Source organism: Egretta garzetta, unplaced genomic scaffold (genome assembly GCF_000687185.1).
Source record: "Egretta garzetta isolate BGI_Z169 unplaced genomic scaffold, ASM68718v1 scaffold388, whole genome shotgun sequence".
Classification (NCBI taxonomy): Eukaryota; Metazoa; Chordata; class Aves; order Pelecaniformes; family Ardeidae; genus Egretta; species Egretta garzetta.
This window is the reverse complement of record NW_009260610.1, coordinates 382,557-400,630: the sequence shown is the minus strand read 5'-3', so window position 1 is coordinate 400,630 and position 18,074 is coordinate 382,557. Positions and strand designations below refer to the sequence as shown.

General features: G+C 38.4%; 1 protein-coding gene across 1 annotated transcript in view; it reads right to left on the bottom strand.

Annotated features, from left to right (window-relative positions):
* The window catches only part of PACRG (parkin coregulated), a 242,334-nt gene extending 224,427 nt beyond the window's left edge, over positions 1 to 17,907 (bottom strand). The window contains exon 1 of the mRNA XM_009644872.2: positions 17,758 to 17,907. Within this exon, the coding sequence (XP_009643167.1) occupies positions 17,758 to 17,907 (150 nt within the window). The remainder of the gene's footprint in view (positions 1 to 17,757) is intronic.
* Between the last annotated feature and the right edge of the window lie 167 nt (positions 17,908 to 18,074).

Sequence of the window (18,074 nt, the reverse complement as noted above, 5' to 3'; positions counted from 1 at the left end):
GTTGGAGCGGGTCCAGAGGAGGGCCACAAAAATGATCCGAGGGCTGGAGCACCTCTCCTATGAGGACAGGCTGAGAGAGTTGGGGTTGTTCAGCCTGGAGAAGAGAAGGCTGCAGGGAGACCTGATTGCGGCCTTTCAGTACCTAAAGGGGGCCTATAGGAAAGATGGGGAAAATCCTTTTAGTAGGGCCAGCTGTGACAAGACAAGGGGTAATGGTTTTAAACTGAAGCAGGGTAGGTTTAGACTGGATATAAGGAAGAAATTCTTTACAATGAGGGTGGTGAAACACTGGAACAGGTTGCCCAGAGAGGTAGTGGAGGCCCCATCCCTGGAAGCATTCAAGGCCAGGTTGGACGGGTCTCTGAGAAACCTGATCTAGTTAGCGGTGTCCCTGCTCCTGCAGGGGGGTTGGACTAGATGACCTCTAGGGGTCCCTTCCAACCCAAAACATTCTATGATTCTATGATTATAGTTTTTATATTCATCACACTGGGATAAGATATGCAATTCATCTCTTCAAGAAATGTTGGAGAGTGAGATTTTAAAATTACAGAGTATAGAAGAAATATGTGAGTTGATTCTTATTCTCAAGGAGCAGGGAGTTGATGTAGAAATGAGTTCATGCATGCACTCATGATCATAACGAGATGGAGACATTCATAAATGTGTAACGTGGCATCTAATGCCATTTGGTAGTCTACAACCCATTCACTTCAAGTGAGTTCATGAGGAACTGACCACAGGGAGGGTGGAAAATTGTGGGCTATTGGGCCCAAAGGACAGCTGTTAGCTGACCAACTGGTAGGGGGTTACATCAAGCATTCTTCAGGGCTCAAGAGAGACTTTGTGCATGACATAAGATTTGGAGGGGGGCATTCAGAAATATCTTGACAGGCTGGCAAAATGGGTTGACAGAATTCCACCAAGTTCAGCAACAGTAAATGCAAAGTTCTACACTAGAACAGTTCAGGCCAGGCACTGACTGGCTAGAATGCAGCTTAGCCTGTGAGCAACAAGTTGAACAGTTGTATAGAGTTGTGCAGAAATGAGGCAACTGCATTCTGGGCTACATCAAGAGGTTGAGGGAATTCATCATCACCCTTTATCTGATGTTTGTGAGACTGTATTTTGAGCACAAAGTCACATTTCAGACTTCCCAGTTCAAGATAGACATTGATGTACTGGAGCAAGGCTGGTGGAAGACCACCAATATGAAGAGAGGGCTTGGAGTACATGACACTTGAGGAAAGGCTGAGAGAAACGGTTTGTTCAGCCTTAAGAAAAAGAAGCTTAACGGGAATCTCACTGTTTTCTTCAGTTACCCAGCATGAGGGCACAGCTGAGATGAGTCAGAAGGACAACAAAAAGAGAACAGGCAATGGTCACAAAATGCAGTAACAGAAATTCTGACTAGACAGTAGAAAAACCTTTTTCACAATGAAGGCAGTCATTGGAACACGTTATCCAAAGATGATACAGAATCTCCATCCTTGAAGACAATCAAAGCCCAGCAGGACAAAGCCCTGAGCAGCCTAATGCAATCTGAACATAATCTGAATATAAATCATATTTCTTAACAGCATGAAAAATGAAGTGTTGATGCCTAGGCTGAAAAATTCCTTTTAGTCTGAATGTTCTGTCCAGCTACTACATAACATAGCTTTTTATTCTTGGGAAAAATGATCATTAAAATAATTTAAAAAAACAAACCAACATACTCTTCTACAGAATTTGAATTCTCTACCAACAACCTAAATCCAGGCAGTTGGGCTTTCAGACTTGGTAACAGCTTTCAGAGCACATTAGTCTTGCTTGTGAACTATTTCCTCTCTGGCACAGCTGAGAGGAAGATATCCATGCTTACTTCATTAAACCTATCAGCAGTGTTTGACACTGAAGATCAGCATGTGCTGCTGACTTGCCTGGGAGACTGGCAGAAATGAATCAGTCACCCTGAACTGGATAGGTCAACTCCTATCACTCAACTTCAAGACCATTCTGATGGGTGGTTTCTTTCCAGCCCTGAAAGCCTTTATTTGTGTGATGCTATGAGGATTGGCTCTACCTCTTGTTTTGTTTAACACTTTAAGAGAGATCTTGGGACAACACAATTCTTCAGTGGCAACAGCAAGTAGCAGATGCCTTATTTTATTTCATTTATGCAAACACAGATGGACTGCAGACCTTGTGAGAAGGTCCTTTTGAAAAACCTGGATGTATTATTATAAAATGTCTTGTAATGACAGAAAGAAAGGTGTGGTAATGGGAAAAGAAGACAATTAGTAGATATTCAGGGCCAAACACTGCTGAGAGATTCAATAAGGTACATGTATACATCTTCTTTGTGGCTGTGCTGGAAAGATGGTTTATCAGGAACACTAGTACACTCTGAATGCTATGACTGAAAGGAGATGGTTTATCAGGAACACTAGTACACTCTGAAAGCAAGACTGAAGAGCTGGCCAAGACTAAGTTACTTAGGCCCTCCTGATTCTTCATTGAGTTTGCCTCCCACAAACAGTACCACCAGCCATACACAACCTCACCATCTTTGCTTTCATATTCTCCAGTTGTACATTGATGTTGTTATCTACATGTTCACTTTCAGCCTGGAATATCGCAAACACTGTAACTGAGGATGACATGAATGACTCAAACAATTCAGTTTGGTCTATCATTCTCAAGCTCTTTATATTATACTTCAAAAAATTAGGAGTTTAAAGGATAAGCATGTATATTTTAGTTTTAGACAACTGAATACCAGGCTGTCCATACTGAGCACCTAGAGTTCTGCCTAGCAGGTTCATTTAAATCTTAAAAAACTCACTTAAGTGAAAATGAGAAGATTTTGTCTTTTTTACGTTCCATTAAGGTTTTTTGTATACAAATCCTGAAAATATCAAAACTTCTACTCAAGTCTTTAGCAAAAGCATGATTTTTTTCAGGTTAAGGAGTTATATTTTGATAGCTTAATTTTGGTTGCAGCACAGAGACAGTAAATCATACTGTCTTGAGAAAACAAACTGTAAATACAGAGCTTATAGCAGCAGCAAAAAAAAAAGGCTTATTGATACTTGTTCTATACTCTGTATTATTCATAGTCAAAGTCCTCAGCTATCAGTTTCTTTTCATTTTTTGGTAGTGCACAGAAAGTATATCTAGTCATTAGAAGTAACTTTTTACTGTAGGTTGTGAACCTATTTAGAACACTAAATAAAAACAACTATGAGATAATTAAATTAAGTATCCAACACAAATTCCTATGCCAGGTGTAAAATCCTGGCTTCCTGAAAACTATAAAAATTACCATAGCTTTCACCAAGACATTTCATCTACTACCTTACCATAAATCAAAGTTTTCACTAAATATTTATGCTCCTTAAGTCTATTAACTGAAATCACAGAAAAATTAATAAATGCTTTTTTAAAAAAATGCAAAATGTTTTTCGATCAATGTAGTAAGAATTTATTATCCCATGACACCATCTTGCCTCTATCATTCATACAATTTTATCTGTAAAGCAAAGTAAGTTTTCTAATGGTAATTCTCCATAAAATGCCTATTCTTGGAAGAATTCCTTTTATTACTCTTTCCAAGACACAGCATTGTACATAAGAGCTGGGGAATTAAGTGGTACTTCCATGTTATAAATTGTCCTTCACTTACATAAGTAGCAAAACCACACGTTTACTCATATAGACTACATAAATTACAAAATCATATTTCATTTTAATGAACATTGATAAAACTCTTTTTGTCTTATTCTCAGTCACATGTGAACACAGATACTTGGTTTATACACAAAGCAATTGTTTCCTCCATGCCTTTTATTTTTATATACCACTTGATTCTGTTTTACATATAAGAACTTATTCTTGCAAGGCTGGTTTTCCTTAATATTACACAAATGTTTTCTATAATAAACTCTTCAATAAACATTAGAATGTTTAGTCTTACTGGTAGCTTTGCAGTTGCAGTCCTTGACTGTGTCTTTGCATACTAAAAGTGTTATCATGATTACTAGCTTTCCATGTTTACAAATGTATGTAAGCAGAAGATATTTAGTAAAGTTTGAGAAATGTTTCTTAAATAAGTAATACCTTTTAAATAATTTCATGTTTCTAGTGCATTAAAATCAGGAGGTTAAACAATAGGACCCAAAAACCAACAATATACTTACTGGTTTATAACAAAACTTAGTAACAGATTCTTTAATCTTTAGTCATGTGCAGTAAGACCTGCAGGCTAAATGCAGAAGCCAGAAAGGTAGTCAGAGGTTTCTCCTCTGTCACTACAGGAGAAGAACTTCTACTTTCTAATGAAGTGACAAAAAGGATCTGGTTCAGATATTCTGATTCTCCAAGAAGTTCTGTATTGTGCTGCTGATGCACCCTGATACTACCAGTCACTTCACTGAAAAACTACTGAAGTCACTAATGTTCTCGTAGTTCCAAAACTGAAGTGTAGGCTGAGAGAGATAGTTTATTTTTGCAATAAAATTATGTAACTCGGTTATAAAGTGTTCAGACATTTTGGTTCATCTTCAGGCAATGGCTTCTAATTGAAAGGAACTCAATCTTTTTCTTGCTTGTATGATTCACCTGAGTTCAGTTTTATTTAGTTCCTTTTTTATCTCATTTTTTTCTGGCGAATAGAATGAATGCATATGGGTACTGTTTCTAAAAGAGCTTCATAAAGAAACAAGGCTTATACATCCATGCCATGTGTACACTTTGCCTGCTTTCATTCCTAAAGAATGTGCATCCATTAGTAATTTTCAACTGAATTTGAGAAAAAGACAGATTTCAAGCATAAGCATTTGCCTCCATGTTTTACGGAAATAACGGAGAACAGAGAAGAGTGCTCCAATCAAGAGGTTTGTCTCTCATGTTATTAGATACCAAATACCTTATTAAACATCAGCAGGCAAAGCTTAATGTTGATACTAATCAACCAAAAAACATTAAAAAAATCGCAGGATATCAGGCTTTGTTAGTTTGGATGCTTATTGAAGTACTTGGTGCAATGGTTTATTTTCACTTTGTTTTTTTTAACGTAGTAGTATAATCTTCCAGTAGTCAGGCTGCACATGTCACACAGATTTGGAGAGTGCTTTTGAAAACACAAGAGCCATGACAATATTTATGAAGGTCTCCCTTAAAAACACATCTTACCTCCTGTCTTCGGAAAAACATTATCCAAAATGATCGTTTTAATCCAACAGTTTGTAAATTGCAAGAAAAGAAGATGCCATAATAGCTCCTTCAGTGGATGATACCTTGTGAACTACTCGGTCTCTGAGAGTGGGTCTATGGGACCCTCAAGTAAAGCCAGCATATATCTAAAGCAGTCAATAGCATAGGGATGAAGAAAATCATGAAACAGACTGGAGAAGAAATAACAAAGAAACCTGAAAATGCAGGCTAAAGGAGACAGTACTAAATACTACAGAGAATGACAGAATATCCCTATGTAATGAATATAGTACACTAAGTCAAACTTTTATTAATCTCCCACTGGTTAATAACCAATATTTACATGATAATATTTTCTAGATACCTAGTCAAAGACTGTTCTCCCATTGAATTATGCATGATACAAATCTGAAGTGAAAAATACGGTCTAACAGTTGAACGCCAGCCCCCAATATCAGGGCAATTCAAAGAGCCTAAATCAGGCTCTGAACCCAGGCTCCTTCTACTGTAGGTGAAGAGAATGAAACACTTCAGCAATTCCAAAAGATAAGGTGCTGGGAGAGATGCTGAACACCTACAGGATGCTGAATACAGGGATATATGAGAATGTCCATTCCTCTTTGGAGTTCAGTCTTGAATCAAGACTATAAAAGTGATCTATCTGCCTACTGAAAATGCAGACCATGCAATTCTTTTTTTATTTCCATCTTTTGTATATTTATCTAGGAGTTGTTAGAACACAAGCTCAGGAGGTGGTGACTGTGTTCATTTCTCTTTCCAGTTCACAAAATTTCAAGTCTACAACTTTCACTTCCCAGCAGCATATCCTGATAACCCAACTACAAAACTATCTTTGCCCAGTAGGCCACACAAGAGTTAAGAATACAAGAGTTAAGGCTTTAGAAGAACTTCTAATACAAGGGAGTCTACCTCCAGCCTACTGGGAAGAGCATTCAGTTAGGAGTCAGCTGATGGTGCATTTAGCCTCTCTAAAGTATGAACTGTGTAAAGTATGAATTCATGACTTCAAGCAGTAAAGGTCATACGTACATCTCAGCTGGAGCTGTTTTCAGAGGAACTGTTTTGGCAATCAGAAGAAACATTTTGCTTGTATTATACAAGTTGAAAAGTGCTTGCTTAGCCATGAAGTTGGCTAAACATTGGTGCTAGACACGGTATTAAGCAAGCTTTTTTGTTATCAATGTTAAAAAGAGTACTAACTTAAAACTAGTAAAAATGAAGAATATTTAATATTATAGAAGAACAAGAGCTCACAGTGTTCCACTTGCTGGAAGCAACAGAAGAAATAGGATAAATAATGGGGAAAAATCACCTAAATCCTACTTAAGGATGACCTAATAAAGAACAACTTAAGGAATGTCAAACAGGGGAAAAAAAAATCTAGAGTTTACTGATTTATTAGTGGCAATTTAGTGAATACTTTTGCAAATGAATTTTAATATAGCCCCTCAATACACATTTCGTTATTACTGTGTAATGGAACATGGTACCACAGAGGAAGAATTGGTTCTATTGCTACTACAGGGTCATTTGTTTTCTCACTTAAGCTGAAAAAACATTCAACTCTATCTGGTGACAGGGAAAAGGAAAAATGACAATCCAGACAGAAACAACCCTGTTAAAACCCAGTAATTTCCTCGACAAAATTTGTATCCAAAGGTCTGAATGTTGTATACTATAGGCAGGCACAGTATTGTCAATGGTTGATACGCAGTTCTAAAATTTCTGTTATAAAGATTCCTTTGTCAGATAACAGTAGACAGAAGGGTTCGTGAAATTTCATTCAAGCTTAAATGTGTAACAACTCATTGATTTCCACTGGTACAACTGAACTTATTTTGCTTTTTTTTTAAATTAAAGTGCTAGATGTTATACAATTTTAGTGCAGTGCCTGAATTCTTCATACTGGATGAACAATTGGATGACCAAAAGCCTTCAGACGCTATGAAATGCAATATTAAAACTTGCAATTTAAAAGTACAATGAGCTTGTTCCTTTGTGATTTTTTTTACAATAAAAATTATTATATAGGGTATTCTAATATGATCTGGGGAGAAGCTTTATACACCCTGTAAAAGGTTTCTAGCCATGTTGAACTGCCATCCCCCCCCCCCCCACAAAAAAAAACATCTTGACTTGACCATCACTGTAAGACTAATCCACTGATATGAAAAAATTACACACCTGGAGGATAAGTAAAGAAAGTCAGAGAAAAAGTGAGCATGGAGCTGTAGGAATGTAGAAAGAGAGAGGTCAATAGACCTGCTTTGGGAAGTAAGAATGTATGTTTTCAGCTTCTGTGGAAAAAAAAACAGGTTTATCAAATTCTAGCTGCCAATGTCACTAATGTAAGCATGCATATTTGCCTAAATAGTTTTAGCTAAGAATATATCCAATACAGAACACTAATGGCACATTAAATCATTAGTAATAGGACAATAAGAAAAGCCAGGGCATAATTTATATTTTCTACAGATTTAAATGTGGACCACCAGTTTTTTCTAAATAAGTATACGATGATTAGTCTTGGTTCAGAAAAGTTGGATCATAAAGTATCTCCCCTAATTTTATGCAACAGACTTACAATGAAGAAAACTAATTCAATGCTTTTGGATTTTTTAGAACACCTCTATAATATTATTATCAAAAGGGGGCTGCAGTGGCTGCACTTGAGGGTGCACACTGGAGTGGGACCATGCACGAGGGTGTGCACCAGCCTTGCACACGTGGCCTTGCATGAGCCCTTGCATGCTCCCAGCCTTGCACAGGTCCTTGCACTCTCAGTCCCTTGCAGGGAAGCTCCTTGCATGGGGCCTTGCATGCTTGCTCCCTAAAATTTTTAAAATATATGTAGGAAATAATATTTCATTCCATAAAACATGGGCTTAATAATCCAGCTGTCATTAAGACAAATCTTACATGGAAATAACAGGAAAGAAATCCTATCAAAAAATTATTGAAAGAATGAAAGATCTGCTAAACTTTAGAAGACTTAATACCTACAGTTATTTTCAAGAACACAATGGTAAGTCCAAGTAATTTATACAGAAGTAGTTCTTCCTTTCATATCATAATAATGAGATGCACAGTGAGACAAACATTATAATAAAGAAGTTCATGTGATAATGGCAAAACTAATGGATGTCTTAAGCACACAAGACAGGCAAGAAAATACTGTACCCTTTGATTTGGATTTGCATTGGGTTTTGTGCAGAATACTATGTATTGCCTACCAACCACAGACACAAAAAAAAAATCAGTAATATGCTTATGACTAATGAAATAGGCATCAAAACATAAGTTTAAAGACCTATTCTTCCTCCAAATGGTTGTTACACAGAAACTCAACAGTATGCCATGATTGCTTCAATGCGTTCAAGAGTTTTCATTCCACGCTCATTTACACAGTGTATTTTATACTATGCTTTAGGTTTGTCACACATTGTGCAGGACTTTCGTACTTACTGCAGTATGCAATTGTTTACTCTAGACAAGTGATAAAAAGTCTTCCATCATAAAAAATAGCAAATCTGATTGTAAACAGGTTAATGATATTAGCTTTCAATTAAGGCATGACATACTATCTGCATGGAGAGGAAAATGATGAAATTCAACAAGGGCAAGTGCGAGGGCTGCACCTGGGGAGGTCGAACCCCATGCATCAGTACAGGCTGGGGGCTGACCTGCTGGAAAGCAGCTCTGCTGAGAGGGACCTGGGAGTCCAGGTGGATGACAAGCTGACCATGGGGCAGCAGTGTGCCCTTGTTCCCAAGAAGGCCAATGGTATCCTGGGGTGCACTAAGAGGAGTGTGGAGGAAAGGCTGAGAGAGCTGGGCTTGTTCAGCCTGAAGAAGAGAAGACTGAGAGGGGACCTCATCAACACATACAAATATCTTAAGGATGGAAGTCACGAGGATGGAGCCAGACTCTTTGCAGTGGTGTCCAGCGACAGGACAAGGGGCAATGGGTACAAACTGAGACATAAGAAGTTTCAGTTTTATATGAGGAAAAACTTCTTTACTGTGAGGGTAACAAAGCACTGGAACAGGCTGCCCAGGGGGGCTGTGGAGTCTCCTTCTCTGGAGATATTCAAAGCCCACCTGGATGAAGTCCTCTGTAGCATGCTCTAGGAGAACCTACTTTAGCAGGGGGGTTGGACTAGATGATCTCCCGAGGTCCCTTCCAACCCTTGCAATTCTGTGATATGTCTGTTACCAAACTGAAAACAAATCTGTATTCAGTCTTGCTATCAAGATCTTGACATCATCCTTTACAAAAACATGGATGAAGAGTAATTTTTTTTGAAAAGAAAAATCTTGCTTTCAAACACAAGGATGCAAACTGCTGAATATACATTAACAAACACCATCACAAATGTATGAAATGCTAAATTATGTGTTTACGATCCTATTATAATTCAGGCAGGTTTTATTATCTAATCAGAATCCTGTTTTGTCAAGTAAGAGGCCCGACTGAAGTTCTAAGCTCTATCTGACTCTAGAAATACATTGCTCTCCGGAGCAATCCCTTTACTTACACGCATCGCCTCTACTTACACCCACCAGAGACCAAAAATTGCCACTATAATAAGCGTAATATTTGTAATGTACCCACAGAGTCAGAGTGTAACTGTTAAACACAAGACTTCCATAACACAGCCTTCAGCGCAATGTGATTGCATACCGGACCTTTACAACTTCATCTAATCTGATGTATTTTATCTGAGAAAGGCAGTTATCAGAGAGCAGTAAATTTTCCAGCAAAAAATATGTAACTATGCTGTCAAAATTAAAAGTTATGCCAAACTGCTTATATGAATGTCAAGTATATCAAGGAATCAACTGTTGCTGGGAGGAACCACTCAGTCTTTCACAGCATTTTTTTCTATCACATTGTCTAGAAATTTTATCAACATACCAACAGTATTGTTTGCTACTATTTTTCGGCTTTGCAGTAATTGTCATTTCAGAATGGTTAAGAAAACTTCATGAAAAAAACAAAACCTTCAAAGCCTTACCAGGTTGTTTCAGTTAAACATAGACCAGGCATATATATTAACTGGAAGTATCAGATAGGAAAAGAAAGAAAACTTCCATTTCCCTAGTATGGACTCCAGCCCTCTCTGTCTGCAGCAAGGCAACAACTGGCTTCAGCACATCCGTGCATAACTTTGGGGAGAAAAGCCATACCAAAAATCATATTGGGTTAGTGACCACCCAGGTCCTCACTTTGGGGAGTGACATTGAGTTCCTCTCCTGTTTTCCCAGTGTTCTCCCACTGCTTTCTCTAGCACAAATGCCACTAGGCTACCTCTCCTGTCTCCTCCACCCACTTAAAGCTTCCAATGTCATTTAAGTTATAGCAGTGACGAGAGGAGACTGTGACACAAGGGACAGCATCCAGAGGTTGACAGCTACAGACATGGCCTGCTGCTTCAATTCCTTGTGGCATTCAGTGCATACTGGGAAGCAGTACTTGCTGCATACCTGTTGGAGCACACAGCGTAAGAAGAATTAGCTGTAGTAGGGATCTCAGCTGATAAGAACATATTGCTGCTACCCAAACACTGATGCAGGCTTACTCAACTGTATTTATAAAGTCAACCTTAGATTTATGATGTAGTTCACTATTATAAGCAGAACAATGTGGTGTTACGTAGTTTTTTTGAGGGTCAGAAGGGAGACCAACTTATCAGAAAAATAAAGTATCATCTTCTCGGTTGTAGTATTTATTACCCCCTTCACATAGTATCTTCAGAAAAACAGCAAAGTTATTAAAGCAAAACTCTGCAATGCCTTTTTCCTTTATCTTTCCCCGGTTTGAGAGTCACTTAATCATCACTAATTTGTTGGACCTTAGTAGTAGCAGAGCCACAGAGTGGCCACAAACCACCCTCTTATGGAAGAAGAGGTAGAATCATAGGAAAACTCAGGTTGGGAAGGACCTCAGGAAGTCTGTAGTCCAACCTCTTTCTCCAAGCAGGATTATCTCTGAGACCAGACCACATTGCTCAGGGCTTTTTCCATTTGGGTCTTGAAAACCTCTAAGGAGACTGCACAACTCTGGGAAACCTCATGCACTGCATGACTATCCTCATGGTGAAAAAGCTTTTCACCATCCTGAACAGCTCGTTTCAACTCGCATCTCCTGTCTTCACTAGAGTGAGCAGACTGGCTGTCTTTCTGACAGCCTTCTCATCGCATTTGGGCCATTAGGTCTGTCAGGACCTAATACCATTAGGTACCATAGTAGCTTTCTCTTCTCCAGGCTGGAAGAAATAGAGTTCCCTCAGCCTCTCCTCATGGAACATATACTCCAGAACCCTGTCTTGATGCCTCTTCACTGAACTCACTCCAGGAATCCTATAGCATCCTCAGTCACCTAACAAGGAGAAGACTAAAATAAAGGCTGAAGCCTATATAGAGGCCAGGATTTTTCTTAGCTGTTATATGGTATATTGGCTGGCTGTAGAGGCGTGCCCAGCTGCATGTAAGAAATTATGATTTTAGATAATTCCCTACTCAGCAATCTGACTGCTTAACAACTTGTTCTGTTGAACAGACTACTGTTATTATCTATTTTCTAATACTTTGTTGTGAATTTGTACACTTGCAGTCAGACATCTGAAAACTGAAAAATGCCCGCTTCATTCAGTGAAACACCAGAAAGATACCCACGTACTCAGATCACTGCAGGATTTTAACTTGTATGAAATCTGTAAACACGTAAGACCTTTTCTCTCATATACTTACAAAAATTTAGTGCGACATTTGCTCTTTTACATTAGCTTCAGTTTGAAAACTTTAAAATAGTTTAATTCCAATGCCAGAATTGACGGAATTTGACAACTATCTCTGTAATTGTCTCCAGTTAGCATATTTTATTCATTAGTTCATAAAAAACTGATTAGTAGAGGAGTCTTGAAACATCACTGTCGTAATGTTTTAAAATCAGTTTACATTTACCTCCTCTAGGAATGAAATTTAAAACCTTCCAAGGTCTTTTTCTACATAAAATATGGTGAATCAAATGAAGTGATTTTAGACAACAAGAAATGTCAATCATGAAATGCAAGTCTAACTGATAATTTACTTATTATCTATTTTAAGTCATATGACTGAATTATAAAAAAAAATATTTACTGGAGATTCAAGTGTGTAACAGATTTTCATAAAAGAAACAGCATGATTTCTTCACGCTTGAGAATATTAAACAAATCTTATCATCTTAGCATTGCAACTATGAACAATATCAACCTTTCTAAAGTCTTTTAAAATAATAAGAGCAGTATGATTAAGCCATGTAAGTTATAGCTGGAAAGCATAATATGAAATACAGGCTTTTAGAAGACATTGTGGTCTTAAGTATTAGTATTTTTCCTGTGTATTCTGCTTTTACATTACATTATCAATGTGGTCATTACAGTAAAAGCAAGCATGGAATTGGAAAGGAACATAACTTTATGAGAGGAAATAAAAACCTCCTTGTGTTGAACCTTTTCATGTTTGGATCTAAAGCAACTGAGATGCCTCATCAATTCAGTTGCATTACTCTCTGTATTGGCACAAAGAAGGAGGTACAAATATGCAGCAGAAGCAGGCAGGGCTGTAGAAGCCACAACTTTTGTTAGCTTACACTGTTACCAAACCGTATGTCAAGTCTGCACTGCTGTGAAAAAAAAAGCTGAGCTGCTTTTCACCTAGGTTTAATAAGGACCCCAGTCTAGTTCACTGCACAGCCATGCAAGTTTATATTGCACAAAGAATAAATATCCAGGATGAAAACCACACCTTTTCATTGTGGTGCAAGTTTATGATGCTTTAATGGCTTGTGGAGTTACTCTGCTAGAACTCAGTTTTTTAACTGGTTTTAAATTAATTAAGACCACGGTGTTGTGGAGAGGGACGTTCCCCACACAGCTTGTGCTAACAGCATATTCCTGTTTCACCTCCTCCTTGCATATGTTAATTTAACAGCTGCCAGAGCTGATCCAGCTTCGTCTGTAGTTGCAAGAAACACCAATGTAAATGCAAAAGGGGAGATGGAAGCATGCAGCCAGGACAGGGAGGAGGACAGGACAGAGGAGCCTGGTGGTAGCAGGAGCTTAGCTTGCCTCAATCCTGACAACCGCAGTTCGACACTGTTAGCTTAAACAGGCTGGAGTATTTTTTAGCAGGTTCAGTTTCCTGATCAGCCAACATTATACAAACATGGGCCCAATAAGGAGCAGCAGTAACAAAAAGCCTGAAACAGGACAAAGATAGGACTGCCTTCTAGAGCACTGACAGTTTAAATTGACTCACAGTGTTCACTAAAGAATACTCGTAAATTGTACAAAATTGCTATTGTTAAATTGGAGCAGTTCCTCCAAGAATTCCTGCATACTACTGCCCGATAAACATTTGTCAAAACATTCCTTTAACTTGACATCTACTTGCCCCCAAACATACTGTTTTCCAGTAAATTAGCTATTATATTAGAAAGGTAAAACTTTTCTCTTGTAAACAATGCTTTTCTATAGCCTTAAAATCAGATCAGAAACTGTTACTGTTACAAGGTAAATTACAGTAGTTTTAGTTACACAACGTGGATGAATATAAAATCCCATGTTTCAGAATAGAAACAAATCGCATCTGTATGCTTAAAATGAAATCCTTGCTATGAGTTATTATCAAAGGGTAAAGGGTGAGAAAGTCCTTCAAAACACACATTACTGATAATGGCTTGAGAGAGGAGCTTGAACAAGAAAGATATGTACAGACTGTAGACAGCTAAATGAGGAACAGAGGGATGACAATCCAAAATGGCAATCTGAATAACCTTTTTTTTTCTGCTTATAAGCAATTACATTTATTTTAGGAAATGGAAGCTGTGCTTCTGCACATAGCTAAGACTCTCCCAGGTTGAATAACCCTGCTTTGGTTTTTGAAATCCAGGAACGAAACAGTTCTTAACATCACTCCCCTTCTAAGGCTATCTAGTAGACATTCTCACTTTAACCGTTACACACAGGCTGGATGTGGCCCATTACTAGTAGGGTTTTCTGACTGCTTTCACAGAACACGGATGATAGTGACATTTTCTGCATACAACCTTACTGGTTTACCCACTAAGCCAGGAAGAAAATCCAAATTCAGTACTGGGGCCAGAGGAGTTCAAATTCATATGCTGCAGCATATGAATTCAACTTACCTGGCAATAGTGTTACCAAAGGTGGACCTATAGAGGAAAGATAAACTCCTTTCCTGCTGTAGCACTGTAATTTTTTAGCAAGGAATTGAAGGTTCAGGAAAAACAGAAAGAAAAAGAACATTCTTTCATAGCTTCATTGGCTCAGCACCCAGGTGGGGATGTCTTAAGTTCCAATTCTACCCAAAAATAATCAGATCCATTCTGGCAAGGAATGATGGACATAAAACTGCAAAACCCAAAGCTTCCAAAACTCCTGCATGAATGCTGTATGCACTAAAATATATTGTCTAGTCAGTTCCCTACCTTGCCGCTTTCTAGCCCTATGCATCCTAACTCTTTGCAGCACAGTAACAGCACTTCAAAAGGACACGTGGAGACTTTTCCCTCTGTGATCTTTTTCACCTCAGGAATCTTGTGACTTGTTGGTTAAGAATCTTTTAAAAGTTGGGAGATAGTCTGGAATTCCCTTTCTACAGTTCCCTTTAGTAATAAAATGAATCTTCTCCTTGAAAAAGTGCTTTTACAACTAGCTTACTACAGAAAAGGGGGCCACTAACACTTTATTCTCTCCTGTACAGTTGCAGAAAATAGGGAAAATAACCATTTGGAGAGGATCAGAAGTGAACAGAGCTATCTTCCTGTTGTCCACATTCATGTACCGACACTTTTCTACTTGCTAGTCTGTATGTTAATTTTTAACTGTATTCCTAATTCTAGCCGTGAAGTACATGTGAAGCATGAGCACATAACATGGCATTCTTGATTCCACTTGGAAGACAAAACAATTAAAATGTAAATGTCACCGTAGCTATCTGAATTTACAGTTTTGGAATGACAGAAACCAAACCACTTTTTTTCAGTTCAGGAAGAATTTTTTTGTGAATATTTATTAAGTAATGTATTTCAGTAAGTAAATTCTAGATTTAGCCAGAGCTGAGAAAATTCAAGAATATTGTACGTACTTAATTTCTGTCCTTACTACTGGCTATGAAAGCAGGCTTGGGAAGAAACCTTTATCCAGCAACTTTTATGAAAAATGGCTCAGTAAAACAGTCTTTGCACAAGCAATATCAAAGAATTCTGGAACCTGTACTACAATATTTAGTCATATATGCATAATGGTAATCTGTTAGATTCTATGCTAAGAGTTTACAACTCACTGCATGCTCGCACCAAAGGCTATTAATCTGCACCTAGTTGTTCGACCTGGAGATGCTGAACATGTTGCTGACAACCCTGTGCCTTGTCATGCTGTTAACAAAAAGAATTACCATGTCTTAACTGTATTTGCCTGCTGTGCTTTCAACCCTCCAGTCAACTCTTAAGCCTTCCATGAGAACTTCATCGATGATGTCAACCTCTGACAAGTGAGTACTTAATAAATCCGAAGCTCCATTTAACCAGTTGTTGGAAAACAGAAAAGGGACACCTGCTTCTGGACAGACATAGCAACAGTGAGATATTCCTTTCTCTATCCTGCTTTTTTCACACTGACATCTGTGAAATGATTCCAGTGGCTGCCTGTCCTCACTCGGAGCTTTAGCAAAATACGAACGGGTCAGAACACTGTTAACCCTACCTCTGACATGGCACCAAGGGGGCAGGCAGCGTGGCAGGCAGGCAGGGCAACCACAAAACAGGTTGCCCGGAGAGGTCAGGGAATCTCTGATGTTGGAGGGTTTCACAGCTTAGCTAAGGAAACCCCTGACTGACCTGATCTGGTGCTAGTGACAGGCACACTTCAAATGGGTTAGATGATCTCCAGAGGCCTGTGCCAAAACCCCATCATTTCTATGATTCAATGAGTAGCTCCAAAGGCAGCAGATTTACCCGTTTGCTGTTGCTTATGATGGTACCACATGATTTAACATTCTGTTAATGTTTAGGAAGTTAGAATTGCAGCTATAAAACTTAAACTCTATAAATATTTAAAAGAAAACTTAAATTCTGATTAAACTCATAGCTACTTATATTCACAAGTCAAAGCTCCTTTTTTTAAAAAATTAAATACATATTTCTCAAACTCCACTGAAACTGTTGATTCTTCTCGATGAAATCAAGCATCTTTTACATATCAAGGTGTAAACAAATATCTGCAAATGTCCATGATTTGAATCTGGTCCAGAGAAGAAACTTCTTTTAAAAGTTAATCCTTAAACTTGCTGGAGTGTAACAGTCTATTCCACACATCTCTAGAATTAAAAACGAACCAACCAATCTTTAAAACAAAGTGGGTTTTTTTGTTGTTTTCACCTTGTATTCTTCCCACTAAGGTGAAACATGTTTTAATTTTACTAATAAGGAGAAAGTTTTTAATGCACACAATTTCTAGTCCATTGAAAATTTGTTTAAAGATTGACTTGTTTGGGTTTTTAAGAGGATGCTCTTACAGATAAAAACTCCAGAGACTGGTCCGGGAAGACTGTTTCAGCAAAACAAGGGAAATAACCTATTTCATAACTGTTGTCAAAAGAATATATAGAATTAAAAGAACTCTGAGAATACAAGACTTTGCTAACACCTCGAATTGTGTCCGAATAAAGAAAAACACAACTCAGGAGTTTAAGCACAGATATGTGCTCATATTAGCTCAACCACTTACATGTTGAACATTTGCATTCTGTACTAGCTGAAGCTTTTTTGTTCCTAAAATCTGACAAAAGTAGAAAAATAAAACAATATAAAACAATTTGAAAGGCCTTTACCCTGGTATTTTCACTCACATACCTCTAAACTCCTTAGAAATTGGGACCGTTATTAAAAGTGAAGCTTGCTGGATCAGCTCCTCTTTGTCTTTGAACTATGAGATGAGAGAACTAACGCTTGTTTCCAGTTTAGTATTCTCCTATACTGTGTGGAAGCTTTTTATTATTTTTCAAGCTTATTTTAAAACTGAATGTATTTTCCAGATTTTTGCCATCCTATGTGACATCCACATCAAATTTTTACCACACTGTGCCAGTATATGAAAACCCTTTCAAATAATACTACAGTATCATTTGACAGCACTTTGCTAAATGCAAGGTAGTAAGCCTTGCCCATAATTTGATTACCTGACAGTTTAATAGAACGTGCATTACCAATACAAAACAATACAGAAAAAATGTGGCACCGAAGCAATAAGCTTTAAGGCAAAGCATCACAATTTCCACAGGCACCGACAGTTACCTTATGATAATACTTCTGTAAAACCTGAATGCAATTTCAGCAACCAGCAAACTCCAGATAAAGTTTTAGCAACGCAGACACCTTCCTGACATGCTTTAATCCCAGCTCTAACTCGCTATGCTTCCTGGACACGTGAGAGTGAAGTAGTTAACATCACCTCTATACTAGCAGCAAACATACCACGGTGTTTTTCATCATGGCTTTAACAGTGAATCCGTCCGAGACCTGCTGCTTGCTTTTCTTCACGTGCCCCAGTGGCTCCTGCTGCTGCTGGGGGCACCTGTCACCTACGGGCTTTGAGGGGCTTGACCCCGCTTTCTCCACTACCATCTCCCCGCCAGCGTCCTCGACGGACAAGAAGTAAAATACAGACTGGAAAAAGCAAACAAGCGTCAACGCCCCGCGCCCAGTAAGTCGGAAAAGGCAGTAGGGTCTGCCTCTGTCCCCTTCCCAACCAGCGACACCCACCACGTGCACCCCCCTCCCGCGCCTCCCCT